General features: G+C 51.7%; 2 protein-coding genes across 6 annotated transcripts in view; one reads left to right on the top strand and one right to left on the bottom strand.

Moving 5' to 3' along the window:
* Nucleotides 1-8,691: 8,691 nt before the first annotated feature.
* BRD3OS (BRD3 opposite strand) lies at nucleotides 8,692-14,728 on the top strand. 2 transcript variants are annotated; one of them, XM_033238638.1, is made up of 3 exons: nucleotides 8,692-8,807; nucleotides 9,116-9,361; nucleotides 9,475-14,728. In XM_033238638.1, the coding sequence occupies exon 3, from the start codon at nucleotides 10,035-10,037 to the stop codon at nucleotides 10,287-10,289; it is 255 nt and encodes an 84-aa protein (XP_033094529.1). In that variant the 5' UTR covers nucleotides 8,692-8,807; nucleotides 9,116-9,361; nucleotides 9,475-10,034; the 3' UTR covers nucleotides 10,290-14,728. The 2 variants fall into 2 exon arrangements, 1 of the variants encoding a protein (XP_033094529.1); XR_004443736.1 differs by having other exon boundaries at nucleotides 8,743-8,899; nucleotides 9,475-11,380.
* Nucleotides 13,556-24,325, bottom strand: part of BRD3 (bromodomain containing 3) — a 38,282-nt gene continuing 27,512 nt past the window's right edge. For 2 of the 4 annotated variants that reach the window (XM_033238635.1, XM_033238634.1), the window contains exons 9-12: nucleotides 23,276-23,511; nucleotides 19,238-19,530; nucleotides 17,918-18,046; nucleotides 16,094-16,939 (exon numbers count right to left, since the gene is read on the bottom strand). In XM_033238635.1, coding sequence (XP_033094526.1) covers nucleotides 16,824-16,939; nucleotides 17,918-18,046; nucleotides 19,238-19,530; nucleotides 23,276-23,511 — 774 coding nt within the window. In that variant the 3' untranslated portion in view covers nucleotides 16,094-16,823. Of the gene's footprint in view, nucleotides 16,940-17,917; nucleotides 18,047-19,237; nucleotides 19,531-23,275; nucleotides 23,512-24,325 lie in introns of all 4 variants that reach the window. The other 2 variants (XM_033238637.1, XM_033238633.1) reach the window with 2 other exon arrangements.

Genomic DNA, 24,325 nt, shown 5'->3' with positions numbered 1-24,325 from the left:
CCTCCTGCCTCAGCCTCCTGAGTAGCCAGGACTACAGGTGTGCAATACCATCCTTGGCTTAGGCTGCAATTTTGACGAGAGACGTGTCAAGGCGTTTGGCATGTTTAAATCCAAAGCAGTCCATCCTCTATCCATGAATTGTTTATATTCCTTGCACGTGCAGAATATACTCACCTCTCCCCACAAAGCATCTATCACGGCCTCCTGCTCTGGTGACGTCATTAGGTCCAGGTGCAAATGAGAGGCCTCAGGTGCAGCTTACCAGTCACAGTTCCTCTCCATTGTGGACCGAAGACTAAGAGGCCGACTGTCTGCCCCACACCCAGTGACTACATACCCAGTAGACACAGGACAAGCTGCTGTAGACCCTCCAATTCGAACAGTGGGAACACAGGCCCGGGGGAGCGCACAGCAGCCCCCCAAGTCCATCTTTTCTCAAAGCCAGCGGGGCACTTTGCCACTTCCTTCGTGCAGGCTCCAGCAATGATTCCTCATGGCTCTTGGCACGAATTATTTTTCCTTCCTGTAACTGTGACATGGTGTCCCACACAACATGGCGTCTGTGTTGGGCATCACGTGGTATCGGAGGGCTGTGTTGTGTTTGTTGTTGAGCCTAACCTCATCCCTGCCTTAGAAGCTTGGGGGCAAAAGGTCTCTTTTCATTCCGTACCTTCTCTATCCACTGGGGCCAACCTGGCTGTGTTGATCCCAGTCCAATTCTCTTAAAATATTTGTAGGAAGTGGGGTAAGTGACTGGGATAAATGAAAAAGCCGTCAAGTTCACTGTTCCTAATGGCCATCAGCCATTCTTTCTGAATCACCGTTCCTTAGGTGGAACAGTCATTCCTGTGAATTTCCTGAGCTGCAAAAAAAATTTTACTCTGACGATTTTTGCGCATTTTTAAATTTGCCTTTATGAAGGGGCAGAATTGGGAGTTCCCTGCTCCACAATTTTTGCTGAGAGCCTTGAGCAAGTCATGATTAACTTTTTAAAAACTGCTTTATTGGCCGGGCGCGGTGGCTCACACCTGTAATCCCAGCACTTTGGAAGGCTGAGGTGGGTGGATCACCTGAGGTCAGGAGTTCAAGACCAGCCTGGCCAGCAAATTTGCTCGGCGTACTGGCACATGCCTGTAATCCCAGCTACTCAGGAGGCCGAAGCAGGAGAATTGCTTGAACCTGGCAGGAGAAGGCTGCAGTGAGCCAAGATTGTGCCATTGCACTCCAACCTGGGCAACATAAGGGAAACTCAAAAGCAAAAGCAAAAACAAAAACAAAACAAAACAACAAACCAAAAACTGCCTTATTGAGATATAATTCACATACCATAAGATTCATTTATTTAAACTGTATAATCCAAAGCTTCCTAGTATATTCACAGACCTGTGCAACCATCACCCAATCGAAGTTTAGAAGATTTTCATCTCTCTAAAAGAAACCCCGTTCCTATTAGCCATGACTCTCCATTCTCCTCCACCCCACCTAACCCCAGCCTCTGGCAACCGCAAATCCAGACAATTCACGGAAACGGAGTCATACAATCTATATACTTTGTGTACACTGTTCTCAGGTTCACCGGCTGTTCCAGCCCTTCACTTCTTCCCAATCCCTGGATAGTATTGCCTGTATGCATCCACACTGACTCCTGAGCAGTTGCAAATGTCTGGCTGGATGGTTCAGGATTTGGAAAGGAATGGATTGGGAGCAAGGTGTCTGGGAGTTCTGGGACCAAGTACCAGATGGACAGCTGTGGGGACAGCTGTGCCGGGCCAGTGTCTCTGAGGCCAGTTCGCTTCAGAGGGGCTCAGATCTCCATAGCTGCCCCCTCTGCAGACATCATCAGCCTCTTTTCCTCCACCCAGGAATTCAATGATGGTTCCTCTGATTTGGAAAATGACACTACCACCTGGCAACTTGGTGTCCTCATTCCACTGCATCAAAACACCGAGAAGCAGGGCCAGGCACGGTGGCTCACGCCTATAATCCCAACACTTTGGGAGGCCAAGGCAGGAAGATTGCTTGAGTCCAGGAGTTCGAGACAAACCTGGGCAACATGGAAAAACCCTGTCTCTACAAGAACAAAATTAAATAAAAATTGCTGGGTGTGGTGGTGCACGCCTGCAGTCCCAGCTACTAGGGAGGCTGAGGCAGGAGGATCATCTGAGCCCAGGAGGTGGAAGCAGCAGTGAGTCGTGATTGAACCATTGTACTCCAGCCTGGGCAACAAAGCAAGACCCTGTCTCAAAAACAAAACAAAACCAAGAAGCACGTGACTTTACCAGCTGGGATGATTGATGCCCAATGCCAAGTTGAAAGTGAGTCGTGGCTCTATACTGAGGCTCAGTATATGCAGGAGCCCAGGGGATTTTCTGACGTGCGTTTTAGCATTTCTACCCAACAGCAGAGGCCAGTAGAAAGCTACAGCAACTGAACATAAACATAGAAAGGGCAGGGTAATCGCGGGTTCATGCCCCTGGGGAACGAAGGCACAAGTCAGCCTGCTGGCTAAAGAACCCTCAGCAGCTGAGATGCTGCTGGCTGGTGCAGGAACCCTGGAAATGCCCACTGCATAATACATTGTGGCCTCAGGACTGTGATATGCTATGGCCTTGGGACTGGTTGCAGGAACGAGGCTTGTAACAGCTCCATAGCTTCCCTTACCTGTTAAGTGCATGTATGTTTGCATCTAGCTATTCCTTTTTTTTTTTTTTAAGATGGGGTCTTGCTCCCCTCGCCCAAGCTGGAGTGCAGTGGCGCGATCGTGGCTCACTGCAGCCTCAAACTCCCAGGTTCAATGATCTGCCCACCTCAGCCTCCCGAGTAGCTGGGACCACAGGTGTGTGCCACAACACCTGGCTAATTTTGGTTTTTGGTAGAGATGGCACCATGTTGCCCAAGCTGGTCTCAATCTCCTGGATTCAGGTGATGCACACGCCTTGGCCTCCCAAAGTGCTGGGATTATAGGCCTGAGCCACCGTGCCTGGTCGAAACCTATTCTTTTTTTTTTTTTTTTTTTTTTTTTTTGAGACGGAGTCTCGCTCTGTCACCCAGGCTGGAGTGCAGTGGCCGGATCTCAGCTCACTGCAAGCTCCGCCTCCCGGGTTTACGCCATTCTCTCGCCTCAGCCTCCCGAGTAGCTGGGACTACAGGCGCCCGCCATCTCGCCCGGCTAATTTTTTGTATTTTTTTAGTAGAGACGGGGTTTCACCGTGTTAGCCAGGATGGTCTCGATCTCCTGACCTCGTGATCCGCCCGTCTCGGCCTCCCAAAGTGCTGGGATTACAGGCTTGAGCCACCGCGCCCGGCCGAAACCTATTCTTAAATTAAGAAAGTTTTTGTTCTTTTTTTTTGGAGACAGAGTCTCACTCTGTCGCCCAGGCTGGAGTGAGTGGCCGGATCTCAGCTCATTGCAAGCTCTGCCTCCTGGGTTTCACCGTGTTAGCCAGGATGGTCTCGATCTCCTGACCTCGTGATCCACCCATCTTGGCCTCCCAAAGTGCTGGGATTACAGGTGTGAGCCACCGCACCCGGCCGATAATTCTTCTTCCAATGTGGCCTAGGGGTGCCACAAGATTGGACTGTCCTGGCTGGGCACGGTGGCTCATGCCTGTGATCCCAGCACTTTGGGAGGCTGAGGCAGCCAGCTCACAGTCAGGAGATCAAGACCATCCTGGCTAACATGGTGAAACCCTGTCCCTACTAAAAAATTTTAAAAATTATCTGGGTGTGGTGGCAGGCACCTGCAATCCCAGCTACTCCAGAGGCTGAGGGAGGAGAATGGCGTGAACTCAGGAGGCAGAGCTTGCAGTGAGCTGAGATCGCACCACTGTACTCCAGCCTGGGCGACAGAGACTCTATATCAAAAAAAAAAAAAAAAGATTGGACACCCCTGTATTAGACTCTCATTTAATTTCTCCTAAATCCAGGAAAGGCCTAGAAAGGAAAGGCCAGGCTCCTAATGGAGATGCTTTACAGATGTAAATTTCCCCTCCAGAAGACGGCTTTGCAGGGACATTCCAAAATATGTCAAAGAAATGTATTTGGGGGCTGGGCACGGTGGCTCATGCCTGTAATCCCAGCACTTTGGGAGGCCGAGGCAGGTGGATCACCTGAAGTCAGGAGTTCAGGATCAGCCTGACCAACATGGTGAAACTCCATCTCTACTAAAAATACAAACATTAGCTGGGCATGGAGGCACGCACCTGTAATCTCAGCTACTCGGGAGGCTGAGGCAGGGGAATTGCTTGAACTTGGGAGGTGGAGATTGCAGTGAGCCGAGATCGTGCCACTGCACTCCAGCCTGGGTGACACAGCGAGACTCCATCTCAAAAAAAAAAAAAAGAAATATATTTTGGGGTAAAATATTTTCCTTTCCTTCAGGGTCTGCTATCTGTCATGCAATGCTATACAAGGGTCTGGTTGGAATTTAGTATCTTGTTGCCATAAAGAGTCTGTTTTGGCTGGGCGCGGTGGCTCACGCCTGTAATCCCAGTGCTTTGGGAGGCTGAGAAAGGTGGATCACCAAGTCAAGAGATTGAGACTATCCTGGCCAACATGGTGAAACCCCGTCTCTAGTAAAAATACAAAAATTAGCTAGGCATGGTGGTGGGCACCTGTATTCCCAGCTACTCGGGAGGCTGAGGCAGGAGAATCGCTTGAACCCAGGAGGCAGAGGTTGCAGTAAGCCGAGGTCATGCCACTGCACTCTAGCCTGGCGATAGAGCATGACTGTCTCAAAAAACAAAACAAAACAAAACAAAAACTCTGTTTTGTCAATCTCACGACCTCTATTTTAATGATGCTGGTCCGTGGTGCCTAAATTCCAAAAGGGAGAGGGGAGAACGAGGCATGTCCAGCCTCCCTTCTTGTCACGGCCAGGAATGCTGTTTTTCAGGTTTCTCTGGGGTCCCCTTAGCCAAGAGGAGGTCTGTTCAATCCATTGGGGGGCTTAGGATGTATTCGTTTTTTTAATTTTTAAAGCTTTTTTTTTTTTTTTTGAGACGGAGTTTCACTCTTGTCGCCCAGGCTGGAGTGCAATGGCGTGATCTCAGCTCATTGCAACCTCCGCCTCCCGGGTTCAAGCAATTCTCCTGTTCCAGCCTCCCAAGCAGCTGGGATTACAGGTGCCCATCACCACGCGGGCGGATGGATCACGAGGTCGGGAGTTTGAGACCAGCCTGAACAACATAGTGAAACCCTGTCTCTACTAAAAGTACAAAATGAGCCAGGCATGGTGGCACATGCCTGTGATCCTAGCTACTTGGGAGGCTGAGGCAAGAGAATCGCTTGAACCCGGGAGGTGGAGGTCGCAGTGAGCCGAATCCAGTCTGGGCCACAGAGTGAGATTCCATCTCAAAAAAATCAAAACAAAACAAAACAAACAAAACAACAACAACAAAAAAACTCAACCTTTTGTGCAAGATAAGAGCCAAAAATCAAAATCCAAAAAGTGAGGTTAGAAAATTGACTTATCTCTAAGTTTTATGTATTGAGCTGAGCCAAAAACCAAAATCCAGAAAGTGAGGTTACAGAATTGACTTATCCTAAGTTTTATGTATTGAGCTATCAGCTATTTAGGTATTTGTGAACCATCTTTGATTCAGAGGGGTCTGAACACATTTTATCCCTCGAAATCAGCCCTTACAATCTTATGCGTTTACCTCTTCTGCAATCGTCCCTGGGCCTAGAGGGAGGGTGCTTGATATCAAATCAGATTGGGGCCAATGGGATTTTAAGTCATTTTCAGATTCTGGAGATATCAGATAGAGAGAGGTGGCCAGGCGCGGTGGCTCAAGCCTGTAATCCCAGCACTTTGGGAGGCCGAGGCAGGTGGATCACGAGGTCAGGAGATCGAGACCATCCTGGCTAACATGGTGAAACCCTGTCTCTACTAAAAATACAAAAAAGGCCGGGCGCGGTGGCTCAAGCCTGTAATCCCAGCACTTTGGGAGGCCGAGACGGGCGGATCACGAGGTCAGGAGATCGAGACCATCCTGGCTAACACGGTGAAACCCCGTCTCTACTAAAATATACAAAAAAAAAATTAGCCGGGCGAGGTGGCGAGCGCCTGTAGTCCCAGCTACTCGGGAGGCTGAGGCGAGAGAATGGCGTAAACCCGGGAGGCGGAGCTTGCAGTGAGCTGAGATCCGGCCACTGCACTCCAGCCTGGGCGACAGAGCGAGACTCCGTCTCAAAAAAAAAATAAAAATAAAAATACAAAAAAATAGCCGGGTGAGGTGGCGGGCGCCTGTAGTCCCAGCTACTCAGAGGCTGAGGCGGGAGAATGGCGTGAACCCGGGAGGCGGAGCTTGCAGTGAGCCAAGATCGCGCCACTGCACTCCAGCCTGGGCGACACAGCGAGACTCTGTCTCAAAAAAAAAAAAAAAAAAAGAGAGAGGTAATCTTCGTTTTCTACTTAATTGTTGTAGCTATAAAATAGCTCAAAAGAAAAAATGGTTTTTTGACTCGGGAAAACAAAACATAAGTAATGTTTCGAACAGAAATATGAGTCCTATATAGTTTTGACAACAACAGGAAAAGGAGGCTTACAGGTAACTAACTATTCAAATTATTTAGTTCAAGGCATAGAATAAATTATATTAACTCAGAGGCAAATTTTTGTTTTTTTTTGAGATGGGGTCTCACTCTGTCACCAAAGCTGGAGTGCCATGGCACAATCTCAGCTCACTGCAGCCTCTGTCTCCTGGGTTCAAGAGATTCTCCTGCCTCAGCCTCCTGAGTAGCTGGGATTATGGGCGCCTGCCACCAAACTGGTCTACTTTTTTATATTTTTGGTAGAGACAGGGTTTCATCACGTTGGCCAGGCTGGTCTCGAACTCCTGACCTCAAGTGATCTGCCCGCCTAGGCCTCCCAAAGTGCTGGGATTACAGGTGTAAAAACCGCACCCGGCCAGATAGAGGTAAAAGTGTTCAATGAGTCTTTGTGTACAGGCCTGTTCTTGTGTCTCTTGAAAGCAGTTTATCTTCAGTTGCTGTCTTTTCCCAGGTCGGAAGACTGAGTGATCACGTAAGATTTAAACGCTTTCAAATTTGTTGAAACTTATTTATGGTCCAGCACGCGATCAGTTTTGCTAAACGACTTGTGTAGGTACTTGTAAAGAAAGTGCGAGGCAGACGGATCACAAGGTCAGGAGTTCGAGACCCGCCTGGCCAATATGGTGAAACCCTGTCTCTACTAAAAATACAAAAGTTAGCTGGGCATGGTGGCGGGCACCTGTAGTCTGAGGCAGGAGAATTGCTTGAACCTAGGGGGGCGGAGGTTGCAGTGAGCTGAGATCACGCTACTGCACTCTAGCCTGGGTGACAGAGCAAGATTCCCTCTTAAAAAACAAAAGAATGTGCATTCCACAACTGTGGGCTTAGTGCTCACACTAAGCATCCTCCTTGGATGTCTATTATGCTCATTTTCTTTCTTTTCTTTTTTTTAGTGATGGGGTCTTGGTCTTTCGTCTCAGTTGGAGTGCAGTGGCATGATTATGGCTCACGGCAGCCTCGAACTCCTGGCTCAAGGGATCCTCCTGCCTCAGCCTCCCAAGTAGATGGGACTCAGAGGTAAGCCACCACACCAGGCTCCATTATGCTAGTTTTCTTAATTGGCATTGGAGAAAACCATAAAATTAGGGGAAAGGGGTAGATACTAAAAGAGTGTTATTGGAGTATGATTGGAGGTGGAGTGAAAAAGGAAATCTCACGTTCATGGGGCTGTTGAGGAGCCCAAATGAGCACTATAGAGGCCTGGCTTGGTTGGGTGAGATGGAGAAATTCAAGACCTATTTTTGAGATAGTATGCCCAGACATGTAATTAATTAAAAATAATCGTATCCATTATTGGGAGAAAGAATGCTAATAGAAACAGTAACAGCAGTGGCAAAAGTAACCACACAAGCAGAATTGGAAAACCACCAAGATGCTTAGGCCATACAGTACAGCAGTGTCTTACTAACAGGGTTGTGGGCGTCCCCACTCCTTCTCTTCCTCCTCCTCCAGCTCCTCTTCCACGTCTTCCTCCAGCTCCTGCTCCTCTTTCTCTTCCAGTGCCTCCTCAGCCCCTTCTCCTCTTCCAAACCCTCCTCCCTTTTCCGCTCCAAGCCCCTCCTCCTCCTCCAGCCCCTCCTTCTACTCGCGCAGACCCTCACCATCCAGCCCCTCCTCTTCCAGCCCCTCCTCCTCCTCGCGCAAACCCTCCTCCTCCAGCCCCTCCTCCTCCTCGCGCAGACCCTCACCATCCAGCCCCTCCTCTTCCAGCCCCTCCTCCTCCTCGCGCAAACCCTCCTCCTCCAGCCTCTCCTCCTCCAACCCCTCCTCCTCCTCGCGCAGACCCTCACCATCCAGCCCCTCCTCCTCCAACCCCTCCTCCAGTCCCTCCACCTCCAGCCCCTCCTCCTCCAGCCCCTCCTCCACCAGCCCCTCCTCCTTCAGCCCCTTCTCCTCCAGCCCCTCATCCAGCCCCTCCTCCTCCAGCCCCTCCTCTTCCAGCCCTTCCTCCTCCAGCCCCTTCTCCTCCAGCCCCTCCTCCAGCCCCTCCTCCTCCAGCCCTTCCTCCTCCAGCCCCTGCTCCTCCAGCCCCACCTCCTCCTCTTCCAGTTCCTACTCGGGGCGGGCCCGGCCAGGCCTCCCGGAGCGATCGATGGCTCGGGCTCGTCGCACCCGCCTGCCCAGCCTCTGCGCTCGGCTCGCCAGGCCTGCGGCGCTGCCATGGAGACACGGCCCCGCGGCCCTAGGCCCCGCCCTGGGAGTCCTGCAGCGCCTCGCCCCACTGCCCGCGTCTCCGAGGCTCACGACGCGCGGTGACTGGGGCGGGCGACGTGGGGGACCCGGGGATGCGGGCGGACGATAGGGGACTGGAGGATGGGGCGACCCAGAGCGCGTGGGGTCCAGGGTACGGGGATGGGGGCAGCGAGCCATGCGACTGGGGCCCCAGGGTACGCGCAGGCGGCGGGGACGCGCGATGGGGGCTCGGGACGCTGAGGCTGACCTAGCGCGGGTATCCCAGGAGGGGAGGTCCCTGACGCTGCGCAGCTGGGAGGGCGTTCGGGAGTGGGTTGCGATGCTTCCCTGTTCGTTTTCTCCTGACATCGTTTTTGTTTGGGTCCAGGGGCCTCCCGGGAGCTGGATGCTCGGAGCAGAAAGGCGGCCCTGGGGGCCCCTTCCGGTCCCGGGGCTGACGCCTGGCGGCCTCGCCGGGAACCCGCGCCCTTTCAAGCGCCGCTGGCTCCTGTTTCACAGATGGAGACCCTGAAGCCCCAACAGGCAGCCTCCCCAGCACCGCCCAGTGACTGAAAAAGCTGGCACTGGGCGCCCGTCTCACTCCCCACCCAGCTCCCAGGCTGCCCCACGGGAGGTAAGTAGCTCGATCTAGGCCCCTGACCCCCAGTTGATGCTGCGCTGTAGACGGCCGCCGCTGCCGGGGCGCTTGACTTCCCCTCGCCTGACTACACGTTCGTTCCTTTGCAGCAGCATCTTTGGGGAGAGGAGACCTGAACAGACGCTGGGGCCGGATCCCCAGGGTGGGTCAGAACAGCCGCTGCCCTGAAAACCGTCTCGGACAGATGCGTGCAGGGTGTGCCACTGGAGCTCCTTGCAGCTTGTGTCTGGGGCCACCATGTCCGTTCCTCAGGGCGCTGGATACATCTCTTCAAGCTCAGTGGTCCAGGCCATGCTGGCAGAATCACCCCCCAGGGTGTGACGCCACGTCTTTATCAATTCCACACAGCTGCACCCGCAAGAGCTGTGGCTGAGCGCTGCTCTGACCTGTGTGCGGTCCCCTGAATGGGTCTCAGGTGTCTTCAGAATGGCGAGGCCGCCTCATTTCCTCGCCACACAACCCTCCTGAGGACGCTGCCTGCAAATGGGCTGAATTCCTAATTTCTACCATTCAATTAAACAAGGGCTCCTTAAACCCCAAAGCTGGGAAAGCTGTCTGTTAATTTAGTGCGAAGCTTGTGGCAGCCGTCCACTCGTGGGCCATTTCAGAACAGCAGGATTCCCAGGAGTCCAGCGGGACAGGGTAGGGGATGAGTGGCCGCGTCCCCCTGGCAGAGAAGGCCTTGTCTGAAGGCTACGCCCGCCTCCGATACAGAGACACCTCCTTGCTCATCTGGCAGCAGCAACAGCAGAAGTTGGAGTCGGTGCCACCTGGGACATACCTGAGCAGGAGCCGAAGCATGTGGTACTCACAGTATGGAAATGAGGCCATCTTGGTCCGAGACAAAAACAAGCTCGAGGTCTCCAGGGACACAGGGCAGTCCAAGTTTTGCACAATCATGTAATTCCGATGTGAGCACCTGAGCCCAGGACCACACTTCGAGGAAAACAGACCCGAGTTTCATTCAGTTGTCTTGATTTCTAATCCTTGCTGGAAGATTTTGAATAATGAATGTGAAGATCAAACTGTGGCATAAGAACCCAAGCAGCACAGAATCTGCCCCCGAGTCCCTCAGCACAGCCACGGTCTGACTGGTGCACAGGACACTTCCCCTGTAGAGTCCCCTCTGTAGTCAGCTCTTGCGACATTCAGATTCTCCAGGTGCTGCTAGGGACAGCATAGGCCTGGGCACTGCTAGATGCTTGGTTTAACCAAGCCAAGAGTAACCCTCCCATTCCCGTTATAAACCACCTTTTCAAGTTTGTATAGGTTTTAGTTTTTTGTTTTTAGCATAAATGGCGGAGTAGCCGCAGCATCTCACTGGGAGCTTTGTCGCACTTACATTTTGTTTTTTGCTTTTTTGAGACAGGGTCTCACTCTGTTGCCCAGGCTGGACTGCAGTGGCACGATCACAGCTCACTGTAGGTTCGATCTCATGGGCTCAGGTGATCCTCCCAAACTCAGCCTCCCGGGTAGCTGTGGCTCTAGGCAAACTACTGTGTATAGAGACAGGGTTTCCCTATGTTGCCTAGGCTGGTCTTACACTCCTGGGCTCAAGCCTCCCATGGTGCTGGGATTACAGGCGTGGGCCACCGCACCAAGCCCTCATTTATATTTTGAGTTACCAAAATGATCGTCATGTGTGAAGCATCATGGTAGCTTCCAAGTATTTGCGGCCCACCGGCCAGTGGCTCCAAAACACATTCAGGAAACCTGAGAGTTGTAAGTTGCACATGTGTGGCGTACAGTGATTTCCACGTAGTAACAGGGCTGAGCAAGGCAGGCTCTCCATCAGACTTAAAGCATTCAGTCTCTCTGCCCCCAGGCCGACACTGACATGTGTTCACTGTCGCTGCCACAGCCGGCCACCTGTGTGTTCAGTCTCCATGAAGGATTCACCCTCTGCTCTGACATCTCCTTGGCTACACAAATGTGCAAGTGTCTCTTGTCAAAGCTAATTTTTCTTTTCTAAATAAACATCCTTTAATACACTCCTCCCGTTCCTCACGTTATTTTCATCCTTGTTTGTAATATGCTACTTGGCTTCCCATTTTTTATAGCAGTAATATCTGATTGCTAAAACCTGCAATACAGAAAGGCATAAAGCAAAGCAAAAGTGCTCCCTGGGGAGAAGCTGGCTGGCAGCTGGGGGCGTGTCCCACAGCTCCTCAGTGTGCGCGCACGGTCACGTGATTCTGACGGCGTCCTCCTGTACCACGCCTCTTATGTCTGCCATTTTCTTTCTTGTCCAACTGTACAGACTGGGCATTCACTTCATGCTTTGTTTGTTTGTTTTTTTGAGACAGAGTCACTGTGTTGCCCAGGCTGGAGTGCAATGGCGCAGTCTCAGCTCACTGCAACCTCTGCCTCCTGGGTTCAGGCGATTCTCCTGCCTCAGCCTCCTGAGTAGCTGGAATTACAGGTGCCTGCCACCACGCCCAGCTAATTTTTGTATTTTTAGTAGAGACGGGGTTTCACCATGTTGGCCAGGCTGGTTTCGACCTCCCAATCTCAGGTGATATGCCTGCCTCGGCCTCCCGAAGTACTGGGATTACAGGTGTGAGCCACGGCACCCGGCCTACTTCATGCTTTTAACCTCTGACTCGCAGCTCTCGCATGAGCCCACAGATGGGCAGTGACAGCATCGAGGTTGTCATCTGTGCAAACAGCATGTTCTGAATGTGCCCGTACTGTTCGTGCTTCTCTTTGCAGCTGTGCAAGTTCATTCGCAAACATCCTAGAAGTGGAACTGCTAGGTCAAAGTGCATTCCCCAAATGTCCTGCCAGAGGCCTGGTCGGCAGCAGCCTCCCGCACAGCCCGAGTCCTTTCTGAGGGATTCCTGGCTTGTTTGCAGCCTGCGGCTGGGAGGTTTGAAGTCAGACTTCCAGGATTGCTGCATGGAGCTGCAGAGTGAGCCAGCGTGGGGCTGGAGGACCTGCCCCGCCAGCCGACACACCCACAGCAAGGCGGGCCTGCCAAGGAAGCAGTACACATCCACTAGGTAGGGTTTGTCTGCATCTTTTCAGTTCTTCAGTTGAAGTCCTGCCTGGGAAGAAAGCAAACTCCAGAGGCAAATCTGGGATGCCTGTGTGCCACCTTCTCACCGCACCACGGACTCCCCCGAGGGTGGGTTGTGGCGGGGTTGACACGCAGAATGGGGTCTGAGGTCATGTGCAGTGCTGGGAGGATGTGTGCTCAAGGGCCAGTCTCTGCAGGGCTCAGGGCGTGTGGGCCATGCCCAAGCCAGCTGGCACTAAGCTGCTTAGGCTGCAGGAAGACACCATCTGCCTGGGGCCGACAAGGCCCCATGTCCGTCCTCAAGGAGGCTGGTCTGGATAAGGGTCACAATCTGGTCAAGAGTGACACCGGGCCCCCTGACTCCATCTGGGGTCGAGTTGGACAGGTCCTCAGGCCTAGACGTGGGCCCAGCCAGAATCTTCTCCCCTGGAACGTCTCCTCCAGGCCTAGTTCCAGAGCTGTCATTCTTCAGTGAGCCATGCTGCACGCCAGCCTCTGCAGTCTGGCAGTTAAACCTATGAAAATCTGCTTTTGGGATTTTATTTGCATGTCCCTTAGGACTGAGCGCATCACAGGAAGCCACTTCAGGATAGACTGAGGTGCAGAGGGAGGGGACAAGTGGCCAGGTCGACTAGAAGAGCACAGAACCTGGCCGTCTCGAAGAGGGCAGCTTGTTCCAGGGAACCAATGAACTGTCAGTAAAGGGGATCGTAGCTTCCTAGTGAGGCCAGAAATGATGCTCCCTTCATCCTGCCAGGGCACAGGACAAGGGCTACTTAATGGTTTGGTTATTATTATTATTTTGGGGGAGATGTCGTCCAGGCTGGAGTGCAGTGATGCAATCATGGCTTACTGCAGCCTCAAACTCCTAGCCTCAGGCCATCCTCCTGCCTCGGCCTCCCAAAGTGCTGAGATCACAGGCACGAGCCACTGCATTCTGCTTTTAAATGGTTTTTTGGGGCCCCTTTTGGATGCTTTGGGTGTTTTTGCCAAGAGTTACAGGATGTCAAGTGTGGGGAGCTCAGCACCCTCACTGTGGACCAGTGAAGGCTGTTCCAGACCAGGTGCTTCCAGACGTTTCCAGGCTCCAGGAGAGAGGCTGGGAGCCCCCACAGAAAGCACAGGAAAATGCAAAATAACAGTCCTTTTTGTTTTTTTTGCTTTTTATTATGAAAACAAAACAAATGCCCCAGGAGAAGGGTCCATGATTACCAGAAACATCAAAGAGTACTTTCTACCATTTTTATTCTGTTGTGTTGAGGCCAGCATTGCAATAAACAAGCTAAACTACTTACATTGGACTCATTTTCAGTAACTGACATTTACAGGAATATACTAGAAACGGCACTAAAAAGTTTAAGAAAAGTTACGGTAAACTTGCATGCACATCATACAGAAAAGTAACACTTTAAATATAAAAAAGAAAACCTTCCTGGAAGCGTTATGCCAGTATTAAGAAACAGCGCTACTCTGGATGTGACAAATTCTGTATGTGGGTGTTACTCTTTCCCAAAAGACTGTCAGAGGCGTGAGTGCTGCAAAAGAACAACAACAAAAACAAACACAAAAGAAAATGTGTCTTACAGTTTGTAAGCAAGATGACACCGCCCAACACAAAGAGGGGTCTGGAGTTCAGTTCACGCCCGAAGCCTGCCCCCTCGGCCTCCAGGGGTCACTCAGCATTCTCAAATCCAATTCCGACACACGACTTGTCACTGCTCCTCTCCCCTTGAAAAAAGCATGTTAGAAGCTGCCCTACAGGTCTTAGCAGTGGGACAATCTAATTGAATCACCGCAGCCTTCTAATACAGAAGACATGGACGTGACTGTCACCCTCAGCCTGCCGGCGAGGGCACTGAGGAAGTCATCAATCCTTCGAAACTCTGAAAAGAAACCAGCGTTGAAGTCTGGACAGAAAGCCTTAAAAAAGTGACAGCACCAATGCGGCTGCTCAGTGTACCCTCGGTGGGCCGTCAGGGTCAGTGGCTTCTTTCTAGATGAAAGGAGCAGAGGCAAGCCAACGCCACCATCACAGAGAACCAGCCGAGAAGGAATGGCCCCACGACACTCCTGCTGCGCTGCCCCCACAGCCGGCTGCTCCCCTGACGGCTCACACAGGCAGCACATGCCTCACTGCCCTGTGGCTGGAGGGACATTTCAAGGAGCGCCCCCCATCCCCAGGCACCCCCAGCTTAGGGTGTGCGCATCACCCAGCCCTGTGCTGGCAGCACGTTACCAACCAGCCTGCGTGAAGACCTGTCAACTGTCGTGTGTGAATTCCTTAAATTCGGTTTAAATAGTCCATTAAAGATCTGTTTAGAAAATACCTTTGAAAAACAAGGGTAACTTTAAAAAATGGAAACTTTCAAATCCATTTATATTTTTATTATAAACAAAACTTAATTAAAAGTTTAACAAACTGGCTGAAAACTCACCAAGTGTCAGACTTACCAGCAATTTAAAATGTAGTAACTGACCAGCGTTTCCTCATCAGAGTCCCCTCTCCAGTAAGGGTATACCTACATCTGTAAGGGCCAGTGGACTCTGAATCAATTTTATGTTGTTTTTTTTTAAATCACCATGTATTAGGATACTAATGATAGTCCCTATATCCATCCAGAAGTGCTGGCAGAAAGCACTGGCCACCATACAGGACAGACGACACCACGGCTCCATACCCAGCGTCTGCCTGGAGGCTCCCCCACGCCGAGGTCTGGGAGAACGCCTGGTTTCAGTCATTTCCGGGCTAACTGTGACAACGCGTGAGCAGGGAGCACCGTGCGAGTCTCCGGGAGGGAATCCTCCTGGGGCCCAGAGACTCCTCCACCCCTGAGGAGGGCAGACAGGCTGGGGAGGGCCTGGCCAGGCCCCTGGAGGCTGGCATGGGGCAGGCATGCCCACCCACAAGCCTGGGAGGCTAACCCTGGCATTCCTGGCCGAAGCCGCCATGCTCATTGGTGGGCCAGTGTGGGGCATCCCCGCACTCAAAGGCCATATGGCAGCCTCTGGGAAAACAAAACCAAAACATAACCTTCTATTAAACTCTGTATATTATTATTTTTTACAATAGAAAGTTAAAAATCAAGACTTAGATTTACTATACATTTTTTCTCTCAGATTACAAAGTTTATATTATATAACTGGGGTTCCCTAAATCGATTTCTTTTAAAACAGTCTTAAAGAGACCAGAAGTGAATACAAAAGAACTAAACAAAATAAAAAATTAGAATGTGCTGTAGCTGAAAGCTGTCTATACCTGTAAGCCTCCAAGTTTCATACAAAAAAAAAAAAAAAAACCACAAAGAAAAAAACCAAAATACCCAACGAACCCAGGGGCGAGCGCGCGAACACAGATGTGGGTGAGCACCGCGCGGTGGCAGGAGTTAGCACCTGGAGACGACAGGCCGCCGCCAGACAGGACCCGGGCCCGGCACACCACTGACAAGGCCTGCATCTCTGCGATTGTGTGAATGCATTTCTTCTGCGGTTTTTTCTTATTTTTTTTTAAAAAATGACCAATGATGTTAATAAATAACTATTTATATACACAAAAGCTCGGGAAGTGGTTCCCAAGGGCGCAGCAGCAGCAGCAGCAGGGGCGGCGCTAGCCAGGCGGGGACTCACAGCGGGCTGGACTTCCGTAGAAAATTGCCGAACCTTACAAAAAAAGTCTCCTTTTTTTTTTTTTAAATCTTTTCTTCTTTTTTTTTTTTTAAAGTTGAGGTAAAAGCTTCAGTGTATGGAAACCTGCAGGCTGCACGCACAGCCACTCTGTTCCCTCTGAGGAGCTCCTGACATCCCCACGATCGGAGAACGCACATCCCACCCGACCCCCACAAGGGCTCCACGCTCCAGGCTGGGGCTGTGACAACCCTTCGCTTAGGCCCAGCCTGGTCCCCACAAGCAGGCACATCTGTCCTCAGCCCCTCCAGAAAGAGGCGGCCGTGTCAGACACGAGGGTCAGAGCTCAGGGCCCACATGACAAGGACGATGCGTGTTGACAAAGCTAAGAGCTTTCAAATACAGTACCCATGGCCGAGACATTTCCTTGGAAAAAAATGCTTTTTCGAGCTGTCGACCAGGTTGGGCCTAAGCAAAGGGATCCACAAGGTTCTTCGGTACGAATCTCACACAGTTTTCTGGGGTCATCGGGTTAGCATGTGAAGTTGTCATCTCCAAGTGACTGAATTCAGTGATGAAGAAGAGACTTTCTGCAGAGTTCACACCTTCTCATCAAGTCTAACGCACACACAAGATAGATCTCTGACCTATGAAAGCAAAAACTGGAAGATATCATAACACTGAATTAAGAAGCAGACCTGCACACCATGGAACAAAAGTAGTATATGAACCACAGAGGGGTACGGCAGAGTCTCGGCGTGTGCGACATCCATCTGTCCTGTTCTGTCCGAAGCCAGTTCACTCTGAGTCGCTGCTGTCGGAGCTGGACCCGCTGGAGCTGCTGCTCCCAGACTCAGAGGAGCTGCTGCTGCTGAGCCTGGATGGGCCCCCTGAGGGTGCTGAGCCGGGTTTCTCTGTAGAGACATGGACAGGGAGATGCGCTCTGCACACCCGCTCCTTGACCTGCTTGGCGGCATGTCATCCATGCCAGTGTGACACCACCACACCGCATGCCACGATCCACCCATTTCCTGGCCCAGTCGTTTAATCAGTATTTATTGAAATTAATCAGGTCAACAAGACTATCTGAATATACTTGAGACAGAAAAAATGAATGCAGACTACTAACAGGAAAGGATGGATGCGAGAAAGGCTGCCCATCAAAAACATCAGCACACAGCCACCAGCAGCAACGACAGGAACACCACCTGCTGGCGTTTCTGGAGTGCTTACTCTGCCTGGGGCGTCCCAAGAGTGACTACAGAAGACAGACCCCTTCAGTGGGCAGAGTCACGGGCCCTGTCTCGACATTGGGCAAACCATGTCGCAAGGCCATGGCCCCCAGCTAGAACATGCTCCAGTCCAGACAGGACCATACTGTCCCCTGTATGTGTGTCCTGGAAGCCAGGGAAAGAGATGCGTGCTCTAACAGGGTCCAAAAACGGAGGCAAGGGCTCAAATGCTGGCTCCCCTGAACACAAGACCCGGCAATGCGCAGGGCATGGGGCTGGGCCTCCCACCTCTGCTACCTCAGCCTGCTGTGAACTGCTGCCACTGCCAGGGAACAGTCAGAAAGCTCACTGCCTAGGGGCTGGGCTGCCCGGTCGAGCCCCACAAGAGCCCTTTCCTGGGGGGTCCTCTGTCTATGGTGCCCTAGAATTGGGTGTATTCACACACCCCCTACCTTGCACACCTCCCTGCAGGGTTGGGGTGTGACCCCCCAGTGACAGACAAGGAAATTGCGGTTTCAGGAGCTCAAGAGCTCATCTAAGAACATGGAGTTCATCAGGTAAGCCACACTCAGACGTGGGCCTGCTTGATGCTCAAATCCCTACTGCTGACACCCCCTAACCCCCACCAAAGAGAGGTGGCATGGCGGCTGCAGGCGGTACCTTTCCGGGCAGGTTTCTTGCTGCTGCTCAGCTGCCCGCTGACGTCCTGCAGACGCTTTTCCAGCTCCTTCTTCTTTTCCTGAGCTAGCTCCTCTTTCGACTTGGCTGCCTGTTTCTTCCCGCTTGCTGCTGTCGGGGAACAAATGGGCACTCAGACTGCAGAGGGGACCGATGGGAAAGGAGCCAGGGCTGCATCCAGGTGACTAAGGCCCCAGCCCTACACACTGGCATCCACACCAGCTGCCCAGCTTTCATGGGTCTGGGAGCTGACAGACGCAGAGCTGTCACCAGTGCTTCAAGTGGCAGAAATGACTGGGTTGAGACAGACCCACCACCACCCGCATCTGCTGAGCCCTCAGGGTGTGCAAAGCTTGGCTCCTAAGGTGACAGAGGCCATTCCTACGGTGCCAGCAGGTGCACGGGCAGGATGTGGTTTGGCCAGTGTCCCTCATGTGCAGGGCCAGAGCCTCTGATTCATGGACCTGCCTCACCAGGGCCGCTGCTCCCCACTGCCTGACACTCCTGAGTCACTCCCTGCAAGTTGACCTGGTGACCTGCCGTGGGTCAGACGCACCATGACCACACAGATATTCCATCCAGGAAAAGGAGACTCGCTCTGAGAGTCTCATGCACACCCCAGGTACACCCGAGAGGCCACATGCAAGTTCAAGTGAGCTCTGCACTCAATGGGCAGCCTGTGGGGGTCGCCACAAGGGCCGCCTCGGGTCTGCCCTCCCTCCTCCTCTGCCAGACCTGCAGACCCCAGCAGTGACTCGTTCCTGCCACTGACTTCAGGGAAACCTGGGCCGGTGCCCCAGGGTCCGTCCTGTGAGGCCTCTGGACTTGTGACTCCAGTCAAAGGGAGGGTGTCCCTGTTATAAGAGAAGCCCGTCTGTCCTGCAAGGGACCATGAGAGGTCACCTGCAGCCAAGGCCCCAAATGGAGGGAACCTCAGGAAGGCATGCAGTGAGGACCCTAACTGGGCCCTGAATGAATGGGGTTTGGGGCTGAAGTCCAGCCCCAGGGTCGCACCTTCCCTGGACAAGGTTAAGGCCAAGGCACGCAGTGCTGCCCATGTCCCCGAGAATAGGGCAAGAGGGCTCTGGCTGGGTGGGGCTCAGGCCTGGGTTCAGCCCCAAGCCCACTGGCCCTGGCTGAGCACAGATATCCTCAGGGCATCTGTGGTGGGACCAAGGAGCCAAGACAGTGTAGCAGCCCTGTGCCCACACTCGCTGCACAGGGTCTGTGAGGAGTGACAGGAGGGGCAGGCCAAGGAGGGGAGAGGAGCTTCGAGCACCATGCTCCACCCAGGCAACTTACAGAACGGTTTCCTTTGCTTTTTCTGTAAACAAGACTTGACGTATCTCTCCAGTTCCCGCAAAGTAGTGGGTTTCAGAGTCTCAAAGTCAATTTCTATCTCGTCGGGGTTGGAGTCCCTGAGCGAGGGCTCCCGAGACTGGATGATGTGTACCACCCGGCCCAGCTTCTCCCCGGGCAGCCGGTTGATGTCCAGGCTAAGCTGGCGCTTTTCATCGTAGCTCATGGGCAGGCCTTCCTCCTCTTCCTCCGAGTCGTAGGAGGCAGATGCCTGCTTGCTGCCTTTCTTCAGCTGTCTGGGGCAGAAGACAGAGCAACGTGGCGTTGAGTCTCTGTCTGCCTGCCCTGGGAGCCCACTGCACACACCCCTTCCTCCCAACAGCAGGCTGTTCTCTGGGACCAAGCTTTCTTCCCAAAGTGGTGCCCCAAGGCAGAAAATCCAAGGTTAGAAAAGTTGCTCCCAGCTGCGGGGTTTCCAGACCTTGGCCAGAAAACAATTACAGAGGTTAGTTCCTCTCCACACCCCATAGGCGTCTCAAACTCCACAGGTCAAGAAATGATCTCTGTATTCAGGTAATCCAAAAGAAGGCAAAAAGGGGGAACAAAGGAACAAAAAACACAGAGGAAAAAGAAAATAATAAAATGATAGACTAAAATCCAATTATATCAATAATGATGTGAAATATAAACTGTCTAAGGCCCGGCATGGTGGCTCACACCTGTAATCCCACCCTTTGGGAGGCTGAGGCGGGCGGATCACGAGGTCAGTACATCGAGACCATCCTGGCTAACAGAGTGAAACCCGGTCTCTACTAAAAATACAAAAAATTAGCCGGGCGAGGTGGCACATACCTGTAATCCCAGCTACATGGGAGGCTGAGGCAGGAGAATTGCTTGAACCAGGGAGGCAGAGGCTGCAGTGAGCCAAGATCTTGCCACTGCACTCCAGCCTGGGTGACAGAGCAAGACTCCATCTCAAAAAAAAAAAAAAAGAAAAAGAAAAAGAAAAAGAAAAAAAAGAAAGAAATATAAATGGTCTAAACACACCAACTAAAAGGAAGAGATACTCAGGTTGGATTAAAAAAACAAGACCCAACTTACATAGTGTCTACACAAATGTCACTTTAAATATAATGTTCTAGGTAGGTTAAAAGGAAAAAAGTGAGAAAAAATATATACCATGCAAACATTAGTCAAAAGAAAGCTGGGGTGGCTATATTAATTTCAGACAAAGTAAACTTCAGAAAAAGGAATATTTTCAGGAAAAAAGGACAATGCAGGGACGGGCATGGTGGCTCACGCCTGTAATCCCAGCACTTTGGGAGGCCGAGGCGGGTGGATCACCTGAGGTCAGGAGTTTGAGACCAGCCTGGCCAACATGGCAAAACCCTGGCTTTACTAAGAATGCAAAAATGAGCCAGCCATGGTGGCGGGCACCTGTAATCCCAGCTACTTGGGATGCTGAGGCAGGAGAATCACTTGAACCCGGGAGGCGGAGGTTGCAGTGAGCCAAGATCATGCCACTGCACTCCAGCCTGGGCAACAGAGCGAAACTCCTTCTCAAAAAAATTTTTTAAATAAAAAAATCAAAATGAGATTTCAAGTCAGTAATCTAATCTTCTACCTTGTAAAAGGAAGCCAAGTCTAAACTAAGCAAAAGGAAACGGTGAAGATGAGAAATAAAAGTAAAAACATTTTTTTAAAAAAATCAATGAAATCTAATTATGTTTCTTTGAAAGATCAATAAAATTGTAAGTCTCTATCCAGAGTCACCAAGAAAAAAGACACAAATTACCAATATCAGGAATGAAAGAGACACACCACTACAGGCCCTACAGACAATAAAATGATAATAGAGAAATACTAACAAATAACCTATGTCCATAAGTTTGACTATCTGAGTGGAATGGATTAATGCCTTCAAAGGCCTAAACCTCTAAAACTCACTCAAGAAGAAATTGATAATCTAATAAGTCTATACCTATTAAAATAATTGAATTCATGATTAAAAACTTTCCAACAATCAAAACTCCAGGCTCAGATGCTTTTGCTAGTGAATCCTACCAAACATTTAAGTATTAATATCAATTCTATAAATTTACTCCAGAAAACAGAAGAAGGGTAACACTTTTCAAATCTTTTTTTTTTTCTGAGGCCAAGTCTCACTCTGTCGCCCAGGTTAGAGTACAGTGGCATGATCTTAGCTCACTGCAACCTCTGCCTCCCGGATTCAAGCGATTCTCCTATCTCAGCCTCCCGAGTAGCTGGGATTACAGGCGCCCACCACCGCGTCTGGCTAATTTTTTCTATTTTTAGTAGAGACAGGGTTTTACCCATGTTGGCCAGGCTAGTCTCAAACTCCTGACCTCAGCTGATCTGCCCGCCTCAGCCTCCCAAATTTCTGGGATTACAGGTGTGAGCCACTGCACCCGGCCTTAAATCATTTTTTAATTGCCTCTAATCACTTGAATATTATATCCCAAGACTTTTTTTTTTTTTTAAGAGACAAGAGTCCTACTGTGTTGCTCATGGTGGTCTCAAACTCCTGAGCTCAAGTGATCCTCCTGCCTTGGCCTCCCAAAGTGCTGGGATTACAGGTGGGAGCCACCACACCTGGCCCCAATTCATTTTTGAGGCCAGCATTATAACGATACTAAAACTAGACAAAGAGAGAACAGGCTGGGTATCCCAAAACCAAAAATCCAAAATGCTCCAAAATCTGAAACTGTCTGAGTCTTAACGTGACGCTCAAAGGAAATGCTCACCGGAGCATTTCAGATTTTCAGATTTGAGATGCTTCAGATTTAAGATGCTCAATGGGGAGTATAATGCAAAAATTCCAAACTCTGAAAAAATCCAAAATCTGAAGCACTTTTTATTCTAGAAACACCCTTATTTTAGATAAAGGATACTCAACCAGTATAAGAAAAATGGATTTTTGCATCCCTCTCCAAAAAGGAAAGAGGGAGGGAGGGAGAAAAGAAGGGAAGGAAAGACCCACCCCAACCATTCCACTCACTGTCTCCATTAATGGCTGACCCAGCCATCCAAGCGCAAACCCAGGACCCCCAGGCTCCTCTCATCCCCCCTCCAAGCACCAAGACCTGGCCATGCCACCTCCCAAATTACTCTATCTCCAGAGCCACACCAATTTATCTTGCCTGCACAGCCACGATAACCTCCAAAGGGGTATCCCGTCTTCCATTCCAGATTCCCACTCAGCTCTTCTCCATAGCGGCAAGGATCCGACCATGCTGAGCTTACATCCTAACTCCCCTTCATCTACTTGGAAAGGAAGCGTGAACACCTCACACGAAGCCGGCCGATCTCAGCAGCCTCAACTCACCTCTTTTCCCAACTCGTTCTTTTTCAGTGGTGCCAAATTTGCCCTCATTCCCAAAAGGAGCACGTCCTGCTGGCCTCTGCGGCTTTGTACCCACTGTTCCCTGTTGTTGGAACTCCCTCCCCAGCCCTCGGCTGCCAAGCTGTCTCCCACACAGCTGCTGCCTCCCCCTGGGAAGCCTCCCTTCTACCTGGCTGGGAGAGGAATCCTGGGCCTGAGCTCCTTCCCTACTAGCTCATAGTGCTTTGTGGCTCCTGCGTGTCCCCAGCAGACACTCTTCAGGGTGGTGTCCAGCCACAGCAGGGGCTCCCGAAGGAGGCTGAATGCAGCTGTGCACGATGCCACCACCCGTCCCCTGAATATGGGCAAGCCCAAAATGGGGCGCCCAACTCCCCCAAGTCAAGATCCTTGGCCCAGATCAGGAAAACATCCCAAAAGTTTCAAGATGTGGAGACCAGGCCGTGGCAACACTTCAATGCCCAGAATCCAGGCCTGCCCTGCAGACAGCTGAGCAGCACCACCTGAGCCCCCGGACTTCCCAGCACAGGTCTCATCAGGTCCTCAGTCTCCCCGCCCCCATCACCCCGGTTTCCAGGTGGCCACGGCACAAAGCCCCCAATCCCAGCACTGCTCCTACGTGAACCCCCACAGCACACCGAGCGCCGGGCTCTTGGAGCCTGAGCAGGTCTGGAGCCCACCTGCCGGCCACGGTCGTGCTGTTGGCCTTCTTGGCAGGAGCCTTCTTCTGCTGGGCCTGCTTGGCAGGCGGAGCCACCTTGGCCTTCTTCTCTTCCTCGGCCTTCACCTTGTGCTTCTCCTTCTCCTTCTCCTTATCCTTCTTCTTCTTCTCCTTCTCCTTCTTCTCCTTCTTCTTCTTTGGTTTGTTTACTGGGGCCTGAGACAGGGCGGCCAGCTGCTCGTGCACGGCCTTCAGCTGGAAAAGAGCGGGCAGCTGAGCAGGCGTCAGGCACAGCCCACACCACTGGGGCTGCCTGGGGCCCTGGACTGGAAGGGGCTTGGGGCGATGTCAGAGCTGCCTCGGCTGGGCGCGGAGGTGAACCAGGAGCACCCGGTCCCTGCTCTGCCTCTCACTTCCCTGTGACCCCTAGTGAGTCATGAGCCCTCTCCGCCTCGGCTTCCTCACCTGCAGTGGGAAAGAGCTGCCTGGCCACAGGCGTAGCACTGCACAGGCTGCACAACAGGGACTCAATAAGGGCAGCTAACTTTTTTAAAAAAACTTATTATACTTTAAGTTCTGCGATACATGTGCAGAACGTGCAGGTTTGTTACATAGGTACACATGTGCCACAGTGGTTTGCTGCACCCATGAACCCATCATCTACATTAGGTGGGCAGCTCACATTTTTATTACCACTGTTTAGATGAGGAAGGACTCTAGAAGTTTACATGCCCGCACAAAGGACATTTTCATCAGTAACTTCTGGGAAGCCATTTGATAACACGCAGGTCTCCGGGGTTAAAACAAACCACTGCTAGCAGCCAGCATTCATCCGGGGCCGCCCTGCAGCTGGCAGTGTGCCAAGCGCCTCGCCCTCCCCACTGCAGCCACCCCATTGGAGAGGAGAGGCACTGCCCAGGCGAGGACACGGCCTGTCCCTGCCTCTGGGTGGTCTGTGCAAGGAAGACAGCGGGTGGGTGGAGGAGCTGCCACCTCACAGACGTCTTCCCCGCTGTGTGTCCTTGCCACTCCAAAATCAAATGTCCGGCCCAACTCTGGGGACTGCAGG

The sequence above is a fragment of the Trachypithecus francoisi genome, unplaced genomic scaffold (genome assembly GCF_009764315.1).
Source record: "Trachypithecus francoisi isolate TF-2019V2 unplaced genomic scaffold, Tfra_2.0 Lachesis_group16, whole genome shotgun sequence".
In the NCBI taxonomy this organism is placed as follows: Eukaryota; Metazoa; Chordata; class Mammalia; order Primates; family Cercopithecidae; genus Trachypithecus; species Trachypithecus francoisi.
This window is presented reverse-complemented; position numbering and strand designations above follow the sequence as displayed.